We start from the raw sequence: 13323 nt of genomic DNA, 5'->3' as shown, positions 1-13323 counted from the left end.
ATATTACATAGGTTTGTGATCATTAATACTGGATGGGTGGTTCTCCTCAACCAAGAATAGGTCTATAAATGTGAATACAGGACAAGTAGGATCCAGACCACACTTTACTGAAAAATAGTGTTAAGCACATGGGAAACTTTCTATCTAATCATAGTCTGTTTAATATGTATGTATCGCAGATCTATCTAATCTGACTCACAAAGGGTCACACTAGCATTTGAGCACGCCACCATGGAATCTGCATGAAATTGGCAGAGAGAAAAGTCCTGCAATATAGTCTATGGGGTCCATGTGTAACCGCTTTTTAAGTGTACAGGGCTCTGTCTTTCGGGTCCTATCTGGAACTTGAAGGACGGAAACCAGATCGGTAGTGTGAACCTAGCATCACAGCTATGCCTCTGTAATATCTATATTTACTGCATATCTGTCTAATCTGTTTTCTAGCTATACTTCTGTGTAATATCTATAGATTTATTGCATATCTGTCTAATCTGTCTATATGTATGTATCACATCTATCTATCCACCCATCCATCTAAACTGTCTCCTAGCTATACCCCTGTGTAATATCTATATACTGTATTTATTAAATATCTATCTATCTATCTATCTGTATCTATCTATCTATCTATCTATCTGTATCTATCTATCTGTATCTATCTATCTATCTATCTATACCCTGAACTGTCTCCTAGCTATGTATATATGGCATTTCCATCCATCGATTTAGTGTAATAGGAGAATGTAAGCAGGTAGAGGGTCCTGTAAGGGGGACACGGACCGGTGATGTGACTGAGGGCTGCCCCCCACCTGCTGGACGTGTATACCGGACCCACCGCTCCCCCCCGCCCGGTGACTGTGTGGAGCTTCCCGTGAATGAAAAAAAGGCAATGGTGCCGCACACTCACAAATTTAGAAAGTGTGGTGCAGACGTCAAAGGGTCCTTCGACCCCACAATCAGATTGATCAAAAAATGTTGTCGCACACACAGGTTTTGTTGCCAAAAAGGGAAATAAATTTATTTACAACACCGTGTACATCATTTGTTGTGCCTTTGGACATAGGGATTGCAGTAATATGAAAAAGATTGATAGATCACAATAGTTGACGTCTCGGTCGTGTAGACCTTCATCTGAACTGATCTGTAACAAGCAAAAGATATCTATTACCAAAACTATACATCATAGGAGATATAGTGATAATGCACAACAATGGTGGAAAACATAAACAAATATGCACCAAATCAAAGTCATGGAAACAATACAGTCTGTATGAACTAAAAAGAAAAAATCCAAAATAAATGCACAGATGGAGCTGATAAGGTGAATTAAAACAGAAAGCAGCATGACAGGCAATAAAGTAGATATGAAGTCACTGAGGCTTATGTCCAAATCACTTGTGTGGAGCAGAGGCAACCAAGTGTAAAGCGGGGGTTAATTTTGGGCCGAGCATGTGGAGAAATAGGTGAAAGGGAGATATGGTAGGCAGGATGGTGGATGAACAGTTGCAAGGAAAACAAGAAAAAAGAGGCGAGAAAATAGGCCAACTGACTTACCTATAGTGTGAATACAAGGCATGTAGGATGCGTCCCAGGCATAGGTAGAAGCAGCTCAGTAGCTGTATATATAATAAAGAGGAGGCAGGGATATGCAGGGGGCAGAGTCAGCTGCTTGAAAAAAGCCCGGGAAAACAGCATGTGCGTTCCACTGAGGAACTCTGCTGTCATAAATGATGGGGGATGGCAGGAGGCTGAATGACGTAGGGCAGGCACCTGCAGACACCTGCACTTGTGGACACTGGCAGGGCACCCCCTGCTGGTGTCCACAGTGGAACGCATCAGCAGATCCCATCAGCTGTGGCCACAATACAAGCTGTCAGAGGCTGATGTGTGAGAAGGCACACATAGATAAAGGAGCAAGTATAAATGAAAGAGGGGAGAGGGGGAAGGGAGGAGGGGAGATAAGAACCAAAGGAAAGAATGTGGGCAGTGACTAAGTGTAGTGTGAGAAAAGCTAATGTGGGGGGAGGAATGGAGTAAAAGGAGAAGGCAGAAATACGGAATAGGTGAAGGAAAACAGAAGGGGGAATGCAAAAAATGAGATGTAGACTTAAAACAAATATACAAAGGAAATACATAATAACATTTACATGACAAACGGGGGGGAGGAGGGAAGCTAGCTTGTGCTAAGATATATCTATACTATACCATCTCTGGTGGGGGATGTCTCATTTGGTCTGTGAAAAAAGATAAAAGGAATATATTAGAAAACGTAAATATCATATTACTATTATTCTGAATCCTTAATGAAAAATATGGTTAACTGGACATCAGTAACCTGTAAATAAGATGGGTTAGAACACAATGTCAAAGTGACCAAACAAGCAGAGCATTGATATGGAACAAGTAAAAAGACAAAAAATGCAAGAGGTGCCTGCCCTACGTCATTCAGCCTCCTGCCATCCCCCATCATTTATGACAGCAGAGTGTGTTCCTCAGTGTGTGTGTGACAACATTTTTTGATCAATCTGTGTGGAGCTTCCCGGGAACTGCAGGCGCGCCCCCGGCCCTGTCCCCGCCGCCGCCCCCCTCTCCTTCCAGCCCACGTGAGGCGGACTGCTTCTCTCACTGCAAACCCGGACTCCTCCAAGTCATTGAGCGGCCAGCAGCTCCGGAGACAGGAGGAGGCAGCAGCTCTCAGTGAGGAGGAGGAGGCACGTCCTGTCCTCACCCCGGTCACAGCATCTTCAAGTGTCTGTGTGTCTTGGCTAGAAGGAGAATGGCATCCTGAGTATGGACATGGCAGGACGCCGCTGAGGGATGTTACTGTGGCGGATGGCAGCAGGTTGTTAGCGGAGCTCTGACTAAACTTGGCCACTTGAGGAGCAGACAGTGGAGCTGTGCTATATGGATGCTGGGGGTCTCCCTGGGATTATAGAGCTTTCTCCTCAGCATTGCTTTATGCCCTGGACACCAAGTTCCTTCTCCCTGGGATTCCGCACCTCCGATCACATCAGCTGTGGCAGGATCCATTTTCCTGGTCTTATCCGAGAATAAGGAATATACACATTCTTGTAGAAACTTCTTAACCCTTCATTTCCCACAGGCAAGTCCTACCAAGACTGTATGGCCAGTGGTATTGGGGGCCTCGACATGGTTTTGGAGCGGTGACTTCTTTGTGGTGGTTTGGGATCATTCACCTAAGCGCTGCATTTGTGAATTATACACGTGTGCCCCGCCCCCGAGGAGCGTGTAGCGGGGTCGTGTGCTTGCACAAAGCCCGCTATGCGGAGTGCCAGGCTATTGATAAGGTAGGAGCCTTTTCCATGAAAGAAAAGCCCCCGACATATGCTGTGTATTGAATGAGACAGAATCAATGCCATGTGAAGCTGGTGGCTGCTAACGTCTCTTAATGAACAATGAGTAGATAAAATTAGCGAATGTAGAAGAAGCACGCATCTAGTTACAAGCAAAGAGCTTGCCAGTGGAGCTGGACACTGCTTTTGTGGCTCCCTAGACCAAGGTGCCAGATCCTCACTATGACTGCCAGGAGAAGATGCCCAGGGCTGTTGTGGAGCTTCACTCACTACCAGAGCCACTATAACAACTGCTACATCTACTGCTGCCTTCTGATTCTCATCACTGCCAAGGGTGAGTGACACAGTATTTATAAGCATATGTATGGCATGGGACTGGAACCAGAGGCTACTGGATTCAGATTCCAACTGAGTATTCTTCTGACAAATAGAATATTATAGAGAGCATCCATGTTAATGCAGAAAGTTCTTGAATTATTGCACATGTTGGCCGTGCTGGTCATATGGTAAATTGGATTACATGGTACATTGCAAATATGACCTGTATGTTTGGTGAGCATCCCATGGCACAGAATATCTGCTGTCACATTGATCTGGCTTGCAGCTGGTTGTGGTCAATGTTTTATAGAAGCTGGTGGGCTTCAGTGTTGTGTGCTAGGACATAAGCTGTCATTATGTAGCCACTAACACATGTTCTTTAATCTGGCCTTTCTGGTAAAGGGGCGAGGGCAGATAAATTGAAGTAGGGTATGAGATGCCACCTACATAGATTCATCCTGTAATAGTTGCCCACTGTGGAATTCTAATTAACTCTTGTGTGCATTAAAGCTGATAGATGAACCAAAGCCTAGCAACATCATGGGGCACCATGTAAAATATGTAAATGTTCATTAAACAAGGATTCAGTATAAGGGTCTCTACATAGGGATTCCTGCTCTGTCGAGCTCTGTCTGTTCACATCCACACTGCCTGCTAATGTTATTTAAAGGAGCGGGGCATGTGTAGCGTTGCATACTAATGGAACAGTAAAGAGTTAATGTGATTACAAGGTCCATTTGTTGCATGATTGAAATTCAAAATGCCATACAGCTGGAAGGGTAGGGCAAACAGTCAGAGGGACACCGAAATAGAAAATATATCCATTTTTACTGATAAAGAACCCTTTGTTTGTAAGTCCCTAAAGCAGTAATAATGTTGTATGGAATTTGGCTAGAGATAGGCAAGTAAGCATGGCATTGTCTACAAGCCGTACCTAAATCTTGAGGAGCAGGTTGATGTAGCTGTCCAGTTATGAGCAAATACAGTGTATCAATTTTGTGTATATATGTATTTCTATTTGTATTTGTTCTACCTGGATGTGTGTTGCAATGAGAGTGTTTCTAGAGTCTAGACAGACTAAAGAACTGATTTTTGAATATGATATGGCTGTTTGGAAAAATGTAATTGATTTCTGGACATGGTAATGTTCTGTAGTCCTTGCTTGACACAAAAAATCAGAGACTTGCGTGTCGAGGTAGAATACTGACTCCCTGGGGAACAACATCGCTACTGTATGTAATAAGGAGCAAAGACATGATCCCTTGTGATTTTTTGCTGATAAAACAAAAAGTGCAATGAAAGGCCAACACGTCCACAGGATTTGTGCTGTGGCTTTTTAGAATAAGTGTGCTTTTACTATTGCTGGGATGAGCAGCTGCATTCCCACAGTTTGCTTCAATTGTTCATCTGTGTTATGCAGCATCCCAGTGCTATACTCCTCATCAATACTGCACTTCTTTACATAGTCTTCCTTCTATATTCAATCATTGCTGGTGACTTGTACATGGTGGAAATATTAATGCTTGTGGCGTGCACCATATTAATGCATTATGCACATTACTGACAGCTCCAATTTTTTTTACTTCTGACTGTAGCAAGGTATGGGTTGGGATGTGTAACGTCACATATTCATATATTTCAACACCATGAAATATGAACAGCAGGCTGGATCTGCCATTAACAGTAGTATAGTGCTCCCTTGTTTTCTGGAAGTGTCATACCGTATGTCACAATGGATAATATTGCTCACAGACAGACAATGGAAACAGTAGTTTCCAACTACTTTTTGCTTTGTAAAAGCGAGAGAATGGATGCCTGACCCTCAATCCTCTAAGCAGAATGAGTCCACAGCTGTTATATTGTACCAAGTAGCCAAAGATTCATTTTTTGCACGGAGCAAATTTTACATAGTTAATTGCAATATTACTGACCTGATGAGAGTATTGCCAGAAGCTGGATATGATATTGAATATACAGAGGTACATTTGTCATCTACCCGGTCCTTTATGGCCTTAAGACTGTGTTAACATGGCACAGTCTAATCACGTTTTTTTTGCTACTATTACTTCAAAAGTATGACAAAACAGTACATTTTTGCCATGCTTGGCAAAACTTCCCATTTCGCTCTGATTTCTCAGTATTAGAAGTGCTAAAAGCACAATTTGACAACAGTGTGTGAATGCATCCTTGACATAACTATTCCCAATAGGTCTACCTCAAACTCTTTGAGGACACATTGGGATATTGCTATGCAATATGGCAAATGATAAACTCAATATCGCTACACCTATACTTAACATGGCGCATTACCATGTGGTGGGTCTTGTCAACCTAGTTACCTTTGCTTAGTGACTAATGGCTGGATTGGAGTGGAAAGTTCAGTATTCTGCATTTCTTCAGTATTTGTATTTGTGTAGATAATTGTAATTGTGCATAGTTTTCTCGTCTTTGCTTTTTTTTAAAAAAAATATATTTTCAGTGTTTGGATGTTACTTTTTTGGACCAAGATTTCTAAACTCATTTTATTCTCATATTGTGTACTCATATTCTTTTCCTTCTGTAATAATATTCTTTGTCAATAGTAAGCATGCAGGAACTGTCCTTTACTCATATGTCAGTTGTTGCCTTGTGTATGTTTTATTCATATTTGCCATTCATTTTATATTCAGTAACAGTAAATAGGATTGCATTTTATATCCATTAATAGTTTTCCCAGTGACATGGACTTATAGGGCAGAAACACTGCTGGAAACACAGATTATGGCTGAGTTTATAATAATATAACTAGGAATGAAAGTCGCACTGTTTCTTCACACACAGACTCCCCATGACCCAATACTGTGGAGCTATAGTATTGAATTGTGTTGTGTTCAGTTATTGGGTATTCATTCCAAGAAGCATGATAGAATATTGCACCCAATAACCTCAATGTATCACTGTATAAATTTAGAGGCATGTACAAAGAGGCCCATTAGACTTCCATTTGTGCTATATTACAACTCCATACCACTCAGAATTTATACAGAGACGCAGTATGGTGCTATACATGAGGTTTTACATTTATATCCACATTGTATTTACGGTAAATTTACATTATCAATTCCCACAGTAATGGAGTTTAAAGGTCACTAAATGCCTGTATTTTAATATGTTTCCTAATACACTGTCCATGGCCTTGCCCATATCTATCTGCTGTTTAGGGAGGGTTTTTATGTTTTATTTTTTTGTAATTTCCAGATGTCTTTTCCTTTCTGACATTCCTTATTTACAAGATCTCCCCCTATTGGCGAGTCCAGTTTTCAGCATCAATAGCAGCATGACGGTGATGACTGTTGCCTTTTGTAAGCAATACACTGCAAGTTTTCACTATAGAACACCAGGCGGTCTGTGTACATAGGACAATACTAAGTTCCTTCTGTAGCTGAATCCATTCTGTTCTATTGTTGGATATTGAGCATCAATTTCTTCCAAGACCAAGTTTTGATGACTTATAAAATAGATGCACTTGCAGTTCATGTATTTTACTATTCTAATAATTTTCAAGAAAATTGATGGAGGCAACTTACGTTTGAAGGCATGGGCTTTAGCCAATGGTGAGGCCAAAGTAGAATTATATAACAATTCAATTTCTGTTGTCTCATCCATTTCCTTAGGGTAAGTGGAGAAGGACTGAGCCTATTTCTTCATTTTTTCATTGTTATTTGTACAGATATGCATTAGTATTTGGAAAAACATGTTGAAAGCAATTTGTAAGATACATACGATCGGCTAGTTGTAAGAATATCAGTCACAAATGAGCTCTATAACCATATAAAGCACAAGGCCAAAGGTGGACTGCATTTATGCAGGTGATAGAACTCTGACCCCAAACGATCTTAATAATTTATAGTACATGGTACATTATTCCTCATATCCCTTTTATAAAGAAAGTCTTCTATATCTGTACTCCTATGTTATCTGGCAGTTCACACACAGTGGTGAATTATACATACTTCAGCTGAAGAAGAGCTCTATAAGGAAGAGAAAAGGTCCTATTACAAGGGCCGATGCAGGAAAGGATAGTATTGATTGACAATATAACAAGTCAGTTGGCACTCCCTTGCTTTTTCTATGGGCGAATGGAAGCTAAATGGGTTCAGTAAAGTGAATATTTGTCCCAAAAATTGTTGGAAGCGCCATTTCTTGAAAAGTGGGCATAGCGATGCCATCATCTCTTTCCAGATTCATCATTTCCGCAAGATTTTGGCTATAAATGATGTCCAAAATCTTCTCCAGCTATGAACTGGCATATATTTCAATGTAGGTGAACAGTTTGGTCGGCTGATTTATGATGGGGCCGGCGCCTTGTCATATCAGCTGAATGCTCCGCCTTCATAAAACTCCCACAAAGACATTTACACATGTCAATTGTCAACTACAAGCATTCCTACAAATGTTTATTCCCAATAACTGGTGAAATCTTTGGGTTGTGTAATACGACTTTTAGGCTATATCTACACAGGATGTACAGGCAGCATGTTACCAGGTACAGTTGTGTTGTACAGAACCAATCTCCTCTGCACTGTGAGTTTCCAATCCATAGTACGTCAATATATGCTGCAGGATTAACGTCTGCAATGCAATGACAGAAAGCTGCCACAAAAGCCACCCCATGACCACTTCTAAATGAAGAAATGAGCTGTAACAATATAATAACTCCAAATATGTATAGGAGTTCTGACATCAGACATGTTTATAGAAACATTTTCTGCAGAACATGTCAATTGAAAAGTCATAATCAGGCCACATTTTTTAACATACCAACCCCTAAGTTCTTGAATCTGTTGTCTTTCTTTAGGTTGAATCAGTATTTAGAAAACTTGACATGGAATTGACAAGCCCTGACCAGTTACACAGCAATATTTTAAGCTCTTCTTATTTATCATAGTATTTCATTAGAGCCTGCAGTTATTCATTTGCTCATAAATGCAATACCTGTATTAAGGGACATCAGTCATTCATTGAAGTAAATGCTATCCCTTCCATGTATGTAGATAAACACAAACCCAATACTCTTTTTTAATTATCTGTACACTGTGGGTTTTGGTAAAGGGATTTAAAGGGGTATTCCCACGTCGCATACTTACCGGTCTTCGTTTCTGTGAATTCTTCTGTCTTCTGGCTTTGTCTCGTCATTGGTGGGCGGGGTCACATATGCAAAGCCAAGCGGCGAGATGCCGCCGGCCCTGCGTGCGCGCTCATAGACCGTCTAGCCTTGTGAAGGCTAGACTGGTGTATGAGCGCGCAAGCTTGGCTTTGCATATGTGACCCCGAGCGGAATAACAACATCGCTTCTGCCGCTGCTGGCTTCATGCAGGGCAGAAGCATAGCGATGTTGCTGGCTCACCTGTGCTGGCGTAGTCCCCAGCATCCGCCTCTCTATTACAGCGGATGCTGGGGAGTGTTAGACGCTGGCACAGGTGAGCCAGCAACATCGCTATGCTTCTGCCCTGCATGAAGCAAGCAGACGCGATGCTGCTATTCCGCTCCTCCGCCCCCCCGCCCCGGAATAGCAGCATCGCTTCTGCTTGCTTCATGCAGGGCAGAAGCATAGCGATGTTGCTGGCTTCACCTGTGCCAGCGTCTAACAGTGTATCAGTGTATTGGCGGCTCCTTCCCCCAAAGAATAAACTACCCCCCCCTCCCCTCCAGGCTCGCTCCCGTGCACTTAGCCCCTCCTCCCTCCCCCCTGAGAGCAGGCTGACACATCACTTGACTCAGGAGCAGCTAGGTCAGGGCTGTGGACACAAAAAAATGAATAAAGTGATATAGTGCACAAACAAAGCAGTTTTGCTGAAGCAATGTATTTAGGAAAAGTCTTACATTCACATTTACAAGCATTATAGATAGGATCCTTGTGACGGGACAACCCCTTTAAGGCATAAACAAAGTTAAAGGTATTGCACAATGTTATAACGCAATAATGGGAATATAACAGAGTAACTTGGCATGAATATTTACAAGTATACACTACAGAGAACTTAGACATTACCCATGGTTTCCCAACTTTAAAAAGAGTGGTGAGTGTGAATCTTCCAGGCCAATAATTCCTATTTAAGCGAGAGACAAACTGACAGTGATGAGGTTAGGTTACACTTGGGGTGGATCAGGATTTTGACTGTTGGCAACAGACAACAGCATTGACATTTAGTGTCTTCTTAGTCTTCTCTGTCTTCTTATACACCCTAGCTACTTCAGTGAACTTGAAACTTGGGCTTCTAAGACTGTGTTACTTTAATAATAGTCATCCAGGCATCCTTTGATAGTCACATTTGGATATTCTCTAGCCCCATCATTCCTAAGCCATCGGTGCTGTTAGTTACAATACAGGGTGGGACAGACAGACAAGGGCCATTACCCTGACAGTGGAGAGTTGTATTTGCATATTGGATACTGAAATTAAGAGAACCAATTGCTCAGGAACACTAGTGGCTAGAGAAAAAATTTGAGGATTCAAGGAGTTGGAGTTGGTGGAAGTGATGAAAGGTCCTCTTTAAGAAGACAACTTTATATATTCTTTGGACTATGAAGCAGATATCACCTTCAATAATAAACAAATTCTACAAATGTAATGAGTGAAATTGTTCCAAGACAAAATTAATATGATAATTGGAGGTGCTTACAACAGTCTGCAACTTTGATGCAACTTTGGTTGCACTGCCTTTCAGCCTTTGAAGTTGGAAGGGTCATTATTTTCTAGAAAATTTGTTCCATGAATTCAACTCCCATGGTGATAACGTTTCCCCTTAAAATTTCAGCCATGCCCAAGAATACCCAAAACTCCTCACCATTTCAGTTTGTTCTTGATTACTTGTTTGGCTCACCCTGGCCTAGTACTGCTCTCAGCTGAGACGTAAATAAACGGTATCCAGTTTAGGTAGCCCTTTGTAAATCCATTGTTTGTTTATACTAGAGTCATTTAGTCTAGTAGTCATGTCAGATATCTCATATTATAAGAGGCAGTGGAGTAACTAAAGTCTTGAGGGCCCCAGGGCAATCTTTTGTCCGGGGCCCCCTACCTCATCCCTACAGCGAATTCTTGATAGTGATGGTTACAGGAGCTGAGGAGATTAATCAGCCTTAGTGTGGTTAGGATAATCTGTGGGTCTCCTTGGCTTATGGGCCAGATGGAAGCTGCACTCGTAATACAGATGTCGGTGCTTATGCGCCCCCTAAGCTTCCTGGGCCCTGTCGGTGCAAATGCGCCCTCTGCATCCCCACAAGTTACACCCCTGATAAGAGGGATAAGGATTTAATATTTAACTAGAAAGAATACAGCAGTTTTATATGCCTTGTGTTTATAAAAAAGACTGCACTTCTTCTCCTTCCCGCTGCTCTGGCATCAGGCACTGACTGCTAAAGTCACTACTCAAGTCTGTTAATACGCCAAGAGTGATGGAGCTGGTAGCCACTGACGCTACTGATATTCCTTTGGAACTACAGTAGCTGGATGTCACTAGAGGGCATGTACAATTGCCAGTTAATAGTATCGTACTACATGGCTGTACAGATGACCAATCATTTAACAGGTAATTATAGCCTTCTTCATAATAGAGTTGGTACAATGGCAAGTGCATCCTGCCTCTCCTCCATCACATTGCCACCCCTACTATACTGTATATACTATAAATATGTATGCATCCTATCTCCATAAATTTCATTACTCTATATCCAAAATAGCCTTTTAGCCAGTAGATAGAGAATAATAATAGAGTACCAGGCGTCCATAGTTACAGATGGTGGGTAATATTATATCTCCCACTAGAGAAGGGGGATATAGTAACCTTGACACTTATTACCAGTGTCCACCATCGGGGTCGCAGGAACTACAATTAGAGAGTTCAGCTGCAGTTGCTATTGCATTTAATGGCAAACTGATTTCCTAATATGCCCCCCATGTTGTTGGAAGGGGGGAAATGCTTTGAGATGGTTTCATGTGTTTAAGGAACAGTTAATCTATACGCATGGAGCTATTGGTTTTATCGTGATGCCCTCACTGCTGATACGGACTGAGGGAGAGGCATCCCTTTATATTAGAAGGGGCAAATAAAAATATATAATTCCCTCTTTACCCTTATATGCTTCTGTTATGTATCTATCATAGTACATTGCCTATGCAAGCAGACAGGTTTGGTTTTGGCTGAATGTAGTTGATGCTGAGAGAACCTGCCCTAAAAGTTCTCACCTTCATAAATAAAGAGTGTGTCATGCACTGAAATCAATGGGATCTGTATTGAAGCGCTGCGCTCTGACACATGTATACGTGTCTAAATGAGCGTCGCGTTATTCCGTGAGAACGGAGCCTACCATTGTAAGGAATAGAATATATGACTTGTTAGAATATATACACAGTAAATGCAGTAATCTATTTTAAATTAGAGTATCCGCCATAGCCAGATTAGACCATTGATGATCTTTTACACTTATGTTTTCTCTGTCTAATGGTACTCTTTAAACTAGCAGTGTAATACACATACGCATTATTTTTTATACAGGCATGGAAGGGTTAACTGTATCAACATAAAAAAACTGATAATACATGTCTCTTAGCAGCATAGACAGGCCACTGGAGGTTACAGGTGTCCACCTATTCTGTTGTCTAATAATTATTTACAGTGTGCCAATATCTACAGAAAACCAATGTTCTTTTTTTGCTCTCATTTGTAACCTCGCCTTGCATAGCGTATCTCATTGGAAAATGAGATTATGCTGTGTAAGGCTCTGCCTCGTTTATAAACAATTTTTCAATGTCGAAGCTCAATTTCATGCCCCAAGCCCCTATTTTTATTTGCTGTCCATAAACAGAAAATATGAAGTACGGAAGAAATATGCGCTTGCATTAAAATATTTATTAACTGCAGTTTTCTAGAAAAAAAATACAAACACGAAAGAAGTAATTGTCAACTATTTATCACTATCGGCTGTATAATGAAATCTGATGTGTGTATGTGTGCATGCATGCAAGTGTGTGATTGTCCCAGGATCACACACGCAAGTAGGATAGATCTCACTGACTTGGTGTCCAATATCCATCATCCAGGCGTTGCATGCACAAAGCTTGTTTTCACAGCGACATGCACTGGAACATATTGCTCAGTGATTTATAAGAGACAGTAGTTAGCGATTATAAAGATATGTTTACATATATGCATTAGATACAGTATTATATATAACAGGCTGCAGTTGGAAATGGGAAGGATCCATTTTGTAAATTTAACGTTGTCCCGCAGTCTCTTAAAGAACATATAAGACTGTAAAGTAAAATTCACCAGTAAATAATGGTGACAGAACCAATGGACCAATGGTTTACTAACATTTACATAAGTAAAATTGTGATGTATAAGTCCCATTGTCAAATTCCCCCGCCCTTACAAGGATTCTATCATTAGAATACCCTTTTTTTTAATCTAAATACACATAGGAATAACCTTAAAGTGGCTCTATCAGCAAAATCATGCTGATAGAGCCCCACATATGCGTGCATAGCCTTTAAAAAGGCTATTCAGGCACTGTAAATGTTATATTACACAACCCCCCATTTTAAAATAATAACCTAAAAAAGAATGTGCTCTACTTACGCATCGTGCATGGTGGGCGGGCATTCAGGGTGTGTCTTCATCTTCTTCCCTGCCTCTTCTTCCTCCAATGTCTT

The 13323-nt window shown here is 41.2% G+C and overlaps 1 protein-coding gene across 1 annotated transcript in view; it reads left to right on the top strand.

Annotated features, from left to right (window-relative positions):
- Window positions 1-3226: 3226 nt before the first annotated feature.
- Window positions 3227-13323, top strand: part of TMEM132E (transmembrane protein 132E) — a 391321-nt gene continuing 381224 nt past the window's right edge. Inside the window, exon 1 of the mRNA XM_075264860.1 lies at window positions 3227-3648. Within this exon, the coding sequence (XP_075120961.1) occupies window positions 3537-3648 (112 nt within the window). The 5' untranslated portion in view covers window positions 3227-3536. The remainder of the gene's footprint in view (window positions 3649-13323) is intronic.

Source organism: Leptodactylus fuscus, chromosome 2 (assembly GCF_031893055.1).
Source record: "Leptodactylus fuscus isolate aLepFus1 chromosome 2, aLepFus1.hap2, whole genome shotgun sequence".
NCBI lineage: Eukaryota > Metazoa > Chordata > Amphibia > Anura > Leptodactylidae > Leptodactylus > Leptodactylus fuscus.
The sequence above is the reverse complement of the archived record's forward strand: the minus strand, read 5'-3'. Positions and strand labels throughout refer to the sequence as shown.